The 11,754-nt window shown below is 48.3% G+C and overlaps 1 protein-coding gene across 1 annotated transcript; it reads right to left on the bottom strand.

Annotated features, from left to right (window-relative positions):
• Positions 1-6,616: 6,616 nt before the first annotated feature.
• On the bottom strand, positions 6,617-11,481 carry LOC138818978 (UL16-binding protein 2-like). Its single transcript, XM_070010137.1, has 5 exons — positions 11,394-11,481; positions 8,573-8,824; positions 7,882-8,157; positions 6,883-6,972; positions 6,617-6,660 (listed from the first exon to the last, which is right to left on the bottom strand). Exons 1-5 carry the CDS (start codon positions 11,479-11,481, stop codon positions 6,617-6,619), a joined length of 750 nt encoding a protein of 249 aa, XP_069866238.1.
• Between the last annotated feature and the right edge of the window lie 273 nt (positions 11,482-11,754).

The raw sequence follows: 11,754 nt of genomic DNA, 5'->3' as shown, positions 1-11,754 counted from the left end.
TTAGGGGCTGAATGTAGGAACTCTGATCCCAGCCACATGTTGTCTTGCTTCCTTGACCTTTCTTTGATATCTTAGCAGAAGCCTCTGTGACCCCATAATTCTCTTACATTCTAAATGCCTGCAAAACCTGCATCATGTGGACGTTTCAAGGTCAGGTCCTAGCTGGGGCTAAAGTCAGGCTCCTGTGGCCCACTGTAGCAGTAGTCTCTGAGTGCCTGTGTGGACAAAGTCAGGGGAATATTCACTGGGTGGGCTGGCCTGCAGGGGCCCTGAAACTCTCTTCCCAAATTAGCCTTTAAAAATGGGTTAATTTGCCGGGCGCTGGTGGCTCATGCCTGTAATCCTAGCTACTCAGGAGGCTGAGATCTGAGGATTGCGGTTCAAAGCCAGCCTGGGTAGGAGAGACCGTGAGACCCCTATCTCCAATAAACCACCAGAAAACCGGAAGTGGCGCTGTAGCTCAAGTGGTAGAGCACTCGCCTTGAGCTGAAGAGCTGAGGGACAGCACCCAAGCCCAGAGTTCAAGCCCCATGACCGACAAAAAAAAAAAAAGGGTTAATTTTTTGTTGTTGTTGTTCATTGTGGAGCTTGAATTCTGGGCCTGGGTACTGTCCCTCAGCTTTTCAGCTCAAGTTGAGTGTTCTACCACTTGAGCCACAGTGCTATTTCTGGTTTTCTGATGGTTAATTGGAGATGAAAGTCTCATGGACTTTCCTGCCCAGGTTGGCTTTGAACTGCCATCCTCAGATCTCAGCCTCTTTAGTAGCTAGGTATTACAGGCGTGAGCCACTGGCACCTGGCTTGGGTTGAACATTTTATACTTTGGTACTGTTATGTGTATGGTCTGGCCAATTCCTGGGAAGTCCTTCTAGCATCTTTCCAAGTGCAAAGTGATTTATTCTATTTTATTTTATTTTTGTGCAGGTCCTGGGGCTTGAACTCAGGGCCTGGAGGTTTTATATGGGTTTTACTTAGGGACTCTCTACATATTCATATGGGAAAGTATTTCAGAGACATATTCCTGAGCATGCTCAGTGAAGGTGTACAATCATGAGCATGCTCAGTTTGAGGCCATAGTTAATTCAACAAGAAAAGGTGGCAGACATGTTGTTGGGTATGTTCAACTCAAATTCATGAAGCATATGCTCAGAGGATAAATGGTGGGCAGGAGAGCCTTGGGGCTCACTTTTCTCAGTGAGTTTGAATGGGAGCAAAGGTCCATTCATGTAGGAGTCTCCCCTCCCCGCTACCTCACCCCAGCCCTAGGTGTCTGACTCATTTAACATCCAATAGCAGGTCTTTAGAGCACACATCAATACTGCTTCCAAGCAATCCCAGAGTCCCAACTCCAGGGGGCCCAATATGACAGTTTTGGGCCCTTGCTTTGATATACCAAATAAAGAAATGTGTAGTAGTAAAGGGAAGAGAAAGATTATTATGTGGCCCTTGCATTCTGTAAGAAAAGACATGTTAAGCATGGCAGCCATATCGGGGTACAAATGTGAGCTTCTGGGCAGCGATGGAAAGGTATGTCTCACTAAGCAGCCCCAGTCAAAGTGTAGTTGATAGGTTGGGCCAGTTGCTTATTATCTCAGGATTGGTCAGGTGAGGCCTTGTCAGGTAAGTTGGTGGAGATTGTAGTTGAGATTCTAGTGACCTCCCTGCCTCCGTTTGGTATCTGCCCTTCATCTAAGCCATTCTTCCCTGCAGTAACCTCATGGGCACCTTGGATTTCAGGACGGACAGATCTGATAAACATCTTGTCACTAGAATCTAAGCTACAAACTCACCCCCAACAACTTTCTTGTGACAAGGCCCCACCTGACCAATCCTAATAAGGAACTGGCCCAACCAATCAACTTTATTCCTGCCTCTATTTCATTTCTTGGACTTCTTGCATTTCTGCTTTTGCTTGTATGTTTTCTTTCTCTGCTTCTATTGTGTTTTTCCCCCCTTCAGTCATGGAGCTTAAACTTAGGGCCTGGGCACTGTCCCTGAGCTTTTTTGCTCAAGGCTGGGGCTCTACCACTTGTAGTTACAGCTCCACTTCCAGTTTTCCGGTGGTTGCTAGGAGCTGAGAGTCTCAGGGACTTTCCTGCCCAGGCTGGCTTTGAACTACGATCCTCAAAGCTCAACCTCTTGAGTAGCTAGGATGACAGGCATGAACCTCCAGTGCCTGGTCTGTGTTTTTTGTTTTTCTTAGAATCTTCTTTGTCATTTTTATGCCACTATATCTTTGTCTTTTATCTCACCCCTATTTCTCTATTCTCGGCACCTCTCCTTTTTTTCAGTTCTTACCTCTTTCCTTAACATCTTTTGATCATGCTTCTACCTCTCTTGTTTTTTGTTTTGATGTTTTTCCTCTTTCTATCTCCTTTCCTACCTCAACTTTGACTGAGGCTTGTATGCCTTGCCCTATTCCTGCTATGTCTGCAATATAAACCTAATAGCAACACGAGGAGATCTTTGCCTCCTTTCCTTCCCTCCCTCCCTCTTTTCCTCTTCCACTCTAGTACCTGGTGTTCCTTCTGCTTAATTCTGTCAAAACAAAAAGCCCCATGGCCTTTTGAAAGATGACTTCGACTTCTTGATCCTCATGGAAACCTCTGTGGATTCAGTGATCTCCTTGGAAATCTTGAACATTTCCTACATCGAATTTTAGTCACTTGAGCAATGCTCTTCTGAACCAGAACTAGAACTCTTTAAAAAAACTTTTTCTGTGTTATTACAAAAGTGATATGCAAAGGGGTTACAATTATGGAAGTCAGGTAAAGAGTACATTTCCTATTGGATGTCACCCCTTCTCATGCATTCTCCCAGTTTTGCCCTTCCATCCCCACCTACAAGAAATTCATTTACTACATAGTGTCCAGTGAGTGCCAATGGAGCATTTAGAACTGGAACTGTTTTTCACTACTTCAGTATGTGAACTGTCCACCACCTTGTGGTAGGTTTGAGCTTGTACAGCTGGGCTTTAAAGGAAGATGACTTTAGAGCTGCATGCTGGTGGCTCACACCTATAATCCTAGCTACTCAGGAAGCTGAGATCTGAGCATTGCAGTTCAAAGCCAGCATGTGCAAGTCTGTGAGACACTGATCTCCAATTAATCACAGAAAAAGGCTAGAAGTGGAGCTGTGGTTCAAGTGGTAGCTAGTCTTGAGCAAAGGGAGCTCTGGGAACATGCCCAGGCCCAGAAAAAAAGAAAAGAAAAAGAAAAAGAAAAGAAAGAAAAAAGGAAGTAAGGTCATATGAGGATGTTGGTTCGGGCGGGATGGAGGTTCGTGTCTTCTTCCCCCATGATGTCAGCGCCTTGCCCTGCTTGCCATGGAGTGTGTGTGTGTGTGTGTGTGTGTGTGTGTGTGTGTGTGTGTGTGTGTGTGTGTGTGTGTGTGTGTGTGTGTGCGCACTGCTTCTCTTGAGCCCGGCCTTGCCTGCCTGGCACTGTTGCTGCAAGGTGCCTGTCCGCTCCGCGTCTCCCAAGCTTTCTCTCTCCCACTTTACTTCAGTTTTACGCTCAAGTAATAAGTCAGTAAGTGTTTAAATTTAAATTTTTTATTATTACTAGAAAAATAATGTACAAAGGGCTACATTTACATAAGATGGGCATCCAGTATATTACTCTGGCCCATGCTCTCTCTCAGTTTTTCCCTGCCACCCCCACTCACAAGTTGTATGGTTCATTTTCAACACAGTGTCTAGTAAGTACCACTGCTGCATTTGTTCATTAGAGTTAATAGTTTTTAGCAAAGGCAGTTTCTAAGTATTCACGATAGAGTCTCATTGTCTTCATTTTTCCTCTAGAATAAATACTGTAACTCACCAAGCAAGGCAAGCACCATTAGAGAAACTGCTCTATACTCATGAATAGGTCAGGGGGAGGGGGGAAAAGCTGAAGACAGAAGAAAATAGGAGGATCCCCTGTATTCATAAATTGAGAGAATTAAGATATTAAAATGGTCATATTACCAAAACAATCCACATAGTCAAAGCAACCCTTATCAAAATACCAAAGACACTCTCTTTTCTTATTGTGAAAATACTGTACAGAGGGGTGACAATTACATGAGCAAGGTAATGAGTACATTTCTTATCAAGCATTGTTGCCTCCTCCTTTGTTTCTCCTTCCCATTCCCCCCCCCCACGCCATGAAACACACTCTTTACATAATTAAATCTTAACATTCATTTGTAAGTATAAAAGACTCTCAATGGCAAATAATCATGATCAACAAGAGCAAAGTAGACCTGGACACTGGTAGCTAAAGCCTATAGTCCTAGCAACTCACACGGCTGAGATCTGAGGACTTGAGGCCAATCTCCATAGAAAATATTCGAGACTCTTCACTAATTAACCACCAAAAAAGCCAGAAGCAGACCTCTGGCTCATTCACCCAACACAGAATCTGTTGTGCTTATTGAGATTTCTTGTTCAAAGCTAGTAGGAGTCTAACTATAAAATTGTATCACTTATCAACAAGAGAAAATGGCCTAAGGTGTTAAGAATATACTGAATAAAAATAACAAAGACTGGAATGAAAATCCTGAGATGTTGAGGTTACAATATTTCCATGGATCCTTGAATCTCAGGAGACAATAAGTAGCACCCAAGCAATGGAGGAAAGGGGTGTGGCTGCCATGGTGGTCAGGAGAGTTAAAGCACCAGTCAGAAGAGTCTGCCTTACAGTGACCCAGGGCATGAGAAAAGATGGAAGGTCTACTAAATTCTCACTTGATCTTGAGGAGCAGAAGAGCTGGGCTGAGTGTGAGTTTGGCTGGAGGCTCCTAGATTTGCCGTTTAACTTCCTTGTGGTTGAGAACTGAGTTTCAGGCGGTACTTTGGCAAGTGCTGGACATGGAGAGTTACCTCGCTCACAGCACCACGGGCTCATCAGCTTCTTGGCAGCATCTTCAGCTTTTTTCTTTTTTAACTTGTCCAAGGCCTTGAACTCTGGGTCAGAGAACTGTCCCTAAGCTCCTTTTTTCTTTCTTTCTTTCTTTTTTTTTCCTTTTTGTTGAACGTGGGGCTTGAACTCTGGCCCTGAGTGCTGTCCCTCAGTTCTTCAGCTCAAGATGAGAGCTCTATCACTTGACATACAGCTCCACTTCTGTTTTTCTGGTGCTTTACTAGAGATAAGAGTTTCTCAGGATTTTCCAGCCCCGGCTGGCTTTGAACCGTGATCCTCAGAGCTCAGCCTCCTGAGCAGGTAGGATGACAGGTGTGAGCCACCAGCGCCCAGCCCTAAGCTCCTATGGCCCAAGGCGAGCACTCTCCCACTTGAGCTACAATGCCATGGCTTTCTTTGGTGATTAATTGGAGGTAAGAGTTTCATGGATTTTCCTGCTCCCACTGGCTTTGAACCTAACTCTTCAGATGTCATCTCAGGCCTTTTATTCCATTCTGTGTTATTTTGGCTTTTGGCATTCTTCATCCTTTTTTTTATTTTTTATTTTTTTTGGGGTCCGGATATGGGGCCTGTACTCTGGGCCTGGGCTCTGTCTCTCAGCTCTTCAGCTTAAGGCTAGTGCTCTACCACTTGAGCCACAGCACCACTTCCGGCTTTTTTCTTTTTGCTTATGTGGTGCTGAGGAATCAAACCCAGGGCCTCAGGCATGCAAGGCAAACACTCTACCACTGAGCCACCTTCCCAGCCCTCTTCATCCTTTATAAGCAAAGAAAGAAAGAAACACATGACTGCAAGTTCCTGAGGAAACCTTGGGTCAGTGCTTCTGAGGGACCTTTCTCAGTCACCCCATCCCAGAGCTCCCCTCACTAAGTGTCATGTGTCTCCCTCACCCATCACCTCGGCTCCTTACAGCCATATCCACCTCTTCCTTCCTTTCTCATAACCCACATTCAGCTGCAGGGCCTCTTATAGATTGTAGTGCTCAGGCCTGAAGCTGTAATGCCTGACTTGCTCCCTGATCTACACTCTGCTCTAAGGGGTGGCCAGACCATAGACAAGGGTGTGGTTCCTGGTTGCCCTGGCATTGGGGAGGGAGGCAAACAGAAATCCTTCTCCATTTTCCCTTCACCTCTACTCACCTGGGATCCACACAGCTCTGATGTCATGACCCTGTCTCCACCTTGTGCATTCCTGCTCAGCTCAGCTGGTGAAGCACTTAATACCAGCCACAGCTTAATCCCCTCTGTCTCTGGAGTTCAATCTGCTCTGAGGAGAGGCCACTGAGCTGGTTCAGGATCTAACACCAGCAGAAGGCTGGATGCCAGGTGGCTCCTAGATTCCAAGAGTCCCCATTGGTCTGGTTTCCTTCTAGCCTGTGGCTGGGCCAACTAGACTCTCAGCTTCCTACCTCAACGGCTCAGACTTCAGGCCGCATTGCATGGGAGTGCAGCCCTGAACTACTTCTGCTGCTGAGTTGGGTCAGGAAAGGCCTTTCCAGTTGCCTAGCTTGGGAATGAGACACTGGCCATGCTCCTGTTCATCTGTAAGATGGAATCACCTTCATGTCTACACATCAAGGACAGAGCTACCATGCTGTTATGACTCCAATTGGATATTTTCTTTTTTGTGTTCCTGCTCTTCCCACACAAGTGTCACTGGACGCTCACAATTGGGCATCTGATGTGAACTAATTCTACTAAGCCCTTTTAGAATCAATAGGCCATATCTTTGTAGAGCCCCTCCCTTTCCCACTGCTCTGTGAGAGGGAACATTGCTGATATGGGCACTGAATATGCCCAAGCTATTGCCATCAAGTGCTAGGAGGTAGACTTCTCCTGTCTCCTGTCAGCATGAGAAGAGGCATTGAGGGTCTGGAGTAGGACACTGGGATTTCATTTTCACATCCTCAGTCTTCACCCATCTACCCCTGTCCTCCTTCCCAATTGTGCCCAGAGCATCCGTTAACTCAAAGACTCACCTTGGTTGACAAATAAGGTGGATAAGGCAAGGAATAACACAACATAGTGGCTGAGTGTGATTCTGGTGCATTTGTTTGGGGCTGGCTGAGCTGAAATAGAAACAGGAAGGTCAGTTCTTGTCTGGTCTCCAGATCTTAAGTGGCAGGTCACTAGCCTCTGCTGCCTCAAGTAACTTAATGATATCTGCCGCTTCTATCCTGCTGTTCTGTGGGGGCTGGTGAGGCTGGTCGTGAGGGAGGGAGCACTTCCTACTGTTCTGAAGGAGCTCATGGGAGAAGCCAGAGTTGGAAAAGTAACCTATGTTGCCTTCTGGCAGAAGAGAGGTGAGCCATGAAAATGGTGGGAGAGAAGGGCCTCGCAAGCTGCCCTGGGAGGTAGTTCTTTTGCTTAAATTTAATTTGATTGTAAAGGTGATGTACAGAGGGCTTACAGTTACAAAAGTAAGCTATGAGTACGTTTCTTTTCAAGCACTGTGACCTCCTGCCTGGCTTTCTCCTGCCTTCCCTCCCCCCGGAAGGTGACTCTGAAGGCTCTGTGGAGATGGATCAGGGGAGATGGATCAGGGGAGTGACTCTAGGAAAAGGCACCAATAAGAGGAGAGACTTGGAAGAAGAAGAATGTCCGCAGCCCAGAGGCAGGGAGAAGTCCGCAGTGGATGGAGAATTTGGAGAAAGAGGGCAACACAGATCAAAACAAGTGTGGGCAGTGAGATTGAGAAGTCAGGGAGATAAGAAGAGAAGAGATAGAAGGATTGCACCTCTGACCGTTTATCCAAGGAAAAGTCACCATGAACCATCACTTGCCTAGGTGTACGAGCGCTCTCTCTCTCTCTCTGTCTCCTTCCTTCCTACTTTCTGTCTTTCTTTCTTCTTTCTTTCTTTTCTTTCTCTCTCTCTCTCTCTCTCTCTCTCTCTCTCTCTCACACACACACACACACAAACACACACACACGTCAGAAATATGCCATTTGAAAAGAGTTACCTCTCCTGCCAAATTACCTGTGGGCTGCATTTCCTCCCAGGGACCCCAAAACTGCTTCAACCAGCTTGCACAATCTCCTACTAAGGTCTTGTAGAAGACGTCAGTCACAGACCTGTCTTCTTCCAAAATCTTTTTTATCCAGCTGGATCCAGGATGGACCTCTGTCCATTGCTGGGTGTTGGAGTCAAAGTGGAGGAGTATCTGGCCATTGTAGACTAACTGCCAGAACCCACTGATTTTTCCATTGCCTTCAGGCTGACAAGACATTTTGCCCAGTAGGGTGCAGGGATCTCCTGGGAATGAGATGGAAAGAAAGCAGACTCTGGTCTTGACACATGCATTTCTTTCCCTCCTTCCCTTCCCTGTCTCCTCCCTCCTCCTTTCTTCCTGCTACAGAGTTTTGAACCCCTGTCCTCCCACTCTAGCTTAGCTTTTCAATTTGTTGGAGATATTTCTGCTGGGGCTAGCTTCAAAGCCAGATGCTCAGAACTTAGCCTTAAAATTGCTAGAATTATAGGCCTGAGCCACCAGTGTCCAGGCTTTCTCTCCTTGTATTTCTCCTCTTCTCTATTTTCCACATCACAGCCTTCATGCTGGACTTGTTGGAATCAACATCCAGGGTTTGCTTTTTTTTTTTTTACATGAAAGCCATATATTCCCTGTATCTGCCACCATACCTGCTCCTTCTGAGGACCATTTGGAACTTACCCGTGGTTGCACCACTCTCGAATTTAATCTGAGCCAGTAGCGGTCTGAGGATGTCCCCTACGTCTTTCAGAATATCAGGTTGCTTTTGCCAGGCCTCTGTTTCAATCACTTTCCTCCCAAATAGGCCCTCAGGACTGCACGTGTGATTGCTACTGTTGTAGTAAAGGAATGTATGTTGATCCACTTGGCCGTAAGCTTCAAACCACCACTGATTTGAAACAACAGTGATATTATAGGAAAGAGAGTGAGCATCTGAGGGGAAAAACATACAATGAGATAAAGAGCAAGAAATCGAGTGACACCCTGCCCCTCAAGACTGTGATACCAAGAAAATCCCTCAGGAAGTTGAAGCTGGCAAAAAAGGAAAAAAATAACATTCTTCTTGGTCCTTCTTCTGCACTAGTAAAGTGTAGATCCTCCTCCATGGTTTGAGGAGGAAGAGAGGGCCCTGCCTGCCCAGAAAGCATGTATTTCTGTTCCACCTGCCCTCTCTCTCAGGCAGATACCTGTATTCATAAGCACCGGATTTTGTCATGGAAATTTCAGGTCTGCTATGTCAAGCAAAGTTCTGAGAAGGGCATTGCAGAGTGGACAAAATATGAAACATGTCTAGAGACATATCCAGTCCAATCTGCTCCATGGGAAGGCATAGAGGACTGCTGCTTACCAAGCATTCAAAGAATAGCAGTGAATGAAGTGCTTCTGTTTTCCAAAGATCAGTGAACTGAATACCTAAGGCTGGTGGTAGGAGATGGCAGTACAGTCCCAATAGAAAGACCCCAGGTAGAGTGCTTAGTCCACATGGACAATGGGGGACAATGGTCGATATAATACAAGGGTGGCTGTTGCCAGGGTCCTGGTCCCCAGAGGGCTCTGCCCAGGTTCATAGAATCCAAATTTCCTCAACATCATACGTTTGCCACAAACCCAGATATGGCTACATAAGAGGAGTTGAAGACAAATCCCAGAGATGTGTGATCAGGAAGCCAAGGCTGCCATTTCCAGAAAAGCTGGCCTCTGTGCCAGGTTTCCAGAAGTGATCCACTGCTCATACAGACCCACAGTCCTTTCTCAAGTAGAGAGCAGGTTCACAGAAGGAGGAGCCTTCAACTCCTCCCCATCAATACATGCTTCTTTCTGGCTCACTGCACTTCACTCATGCACTAAGGCTCCAGGGTCAGGCATGAAATTTCCAGAGGCTGTTAGTAAGGGCAACACTGTAACAACTGCAGGCTTTCCAGGCTAGAGACTCTGCTCCTATACTTTGGAAGCAGCCACAGGTAACCCATGAATGGCTGATGTGTCTGCCCCTGCCCCCAGGGCCCTGTGACCCTGAGAGGTGTGTGCTGGGCAATCGTGCTGTGTGGAATTCGTGGCCATTGGTAAATGGACAGTCCCACCTGGTGTTCAGAAGGCTGTGCCATCTGCCACAGAGATGTGTGCAGCAGTGCAAGCGCCTGGCATGGCACTGGGCTGGGAGACAGGGGCTGTCTGGTTCTGGGGAATGAGTGGACACAGCCTCAGCGGCACCATGCTGAGGTGGGCTACTGCCTCTCTCCGTCATCAGGCAGCCTGGCATTCTCACACAGGGAAGATGGCAGGAAATGAGGACATGGAATGTCATGTAGGAGCTTGAATAGTCAGACTTACCATAGTAGGTTAAGGGAGACAGGCAGGGATCTTCTTATGGGACAGCACACCTAGAGCAGCCCCTTACTGCAGAGCACAGGACTGAGATTGCCCTGTACAAGGAGTCCCAGGTGGCACAATTTCACCTCAAAGTCGGCTCACACCTGTGGCTCACACCTGCGGCTTCAGGGTGTGCCCACTTTGGCCCAGATGACCCAAGGAACCCACTGGACAGCCAAGGAGGCCACAGTGGTCTCAAACAATGGGAACTGTTCTGTCCTATCACTCAGGCCAGCCAAAGCCACAGGCAGCACAGGGGCCCTGCTGAGTGATAAGCACACACTTGGATCCCAGGCAGGAAGTTGAGCTGGCCACCCACACTCAGACCTTGATAGACTCAAATCTGAGTTCAGGAGACTAGGGTCCCAGATGAAGCCACTGCTCACTCCTGTGATCCTAGCTACTCAGGAGGCTGGCATCTGAGGGCCAATTTTGGAACAAGACTGGGCAGGAACGAGCATGAGACCTCATCTGCGATTTCTAAAGAAAAAAGAAGCCAGCTGGAAGTGGTGCTGTGGCTCAAGTGCTAGAGTGCTAGCCTTGAGCAAAAGGAACTTAGGGACAGTGGCCAGGCCCTGAGTTCAAGCCTGAGGACCAGCCCCAAAAAGGAGGGGGGGATGGGAGGAAGGGAATTCAAAGGCAAAGACTGCTGGGGGTACCCTGGAGGTTGTGGCCCTGTGTGTAAAGGGAGAGGAGATGGGAGGAGATTGTCCCGCTGTGGGGTAATTCACATCTCCTGCCTGATCATATCCTGTGCTAGGGATCTCCTATCCACAGTAGAGCAGAAGGAAGATGCTGTGTTGGTGTTTGTGGGGAGAGGCGGTGGGGGGGCCCTGAGGACGCTGCTGTGAGGAGGGTGGTTCAGCTAGGGGAAGGAAGGGTCTGGCTTTAAACTTTCCTTTTGCTCTCTCCTTTGCTGTAGCCCAGTCCCATTACACTTGGGGTTCTTTCCTGTTTCTTTTCTCCATGGCTGCTCAGGCCGGCAGCCTGGCTGGGCTTGGCAAGGATGGAGACCTGGACGCGCCCTGGGCTGGGTGACAGGGGCCCTAGGTGTCCTGTAGTGTTCGTGGCGCAGTCCCACGGGGAAGCCCACGCCGATCGCACCCATTCCCGGCTTGGGACCCGAACTCACCGGCCACATTCCAGCAGAACAGCCCGCAGAGCAGTCGCAGAATCCAGCTGTCCCGCGGTGCGGATGCCGAGTGTCCCGCGCGCGCCATGCTGGCTGGCTTTCCGCGGACCGCAGCGGGGACCGCGAGCCTGAGTCTGAAAGCGCACAGCGCGCCTTAGCCCCGGGGCCCCCAGGCAGGCCCGGCCGGCTCGCGGCTCTGGGCCCCTCCGCTCGAGCCCGCAGCTCCGCGCCCGCGCCCTTTCCCCACGACCCTCCCGTGTCCGGCGTCACCCCGTCACCCCGGCCCTGGCGAAGATTCCCGGAGAGTTCTAAGGTCTTAAGGGCGCCAATCAGAGGAAGTTCCGTCGTCTGCGCAGCTTCC

This window comes from Dipodomys merriami, unplaced genomic scaffold (genome assembly GCF_024711535.1).
Source record: "Dipodomys merriami isolate MVZ:Mamm:240054 unplaced genomic scaffold, mDipMer1.0.p SCAF_8, whole genome shotgun sequence".
Classification (NCBI taxonomy): domain Eukaryota; kingdom Metazoa; phylum Chordata; class Mammalia; order Rodentia; family Heteromyidae; genus Dipodomys; species Dipodomys merriami.
This window is presented reverse-complemented; position numbering and strand designations above follow the sequence as displayed.

Bases quoted from the DNA above. Each gene is read 5' to 3' on its own strand.
- LOC138818978 (XM_070010137.1), bottom strand. From the start codon at position 11,481: ATGGCGCGCGCGGGACACTCGGCATCCGCACCGCGGGACAGCTGGATT. The intron at 8,158-8,572 runs GTAAGTTCCAAA...TCTCATTCCCAG, and splicing joins CGAGAGTGGTGCAACCACGG to GAGATCCCTGCACCCTACTG. The intron at 6,973-7,881 runs GTAATTTGGCAG...TTTCTATTTCAG, and splicing joins GGAGGAAATGCAGCCCACAG to CTCAGCCAGCCCCAAACAAA.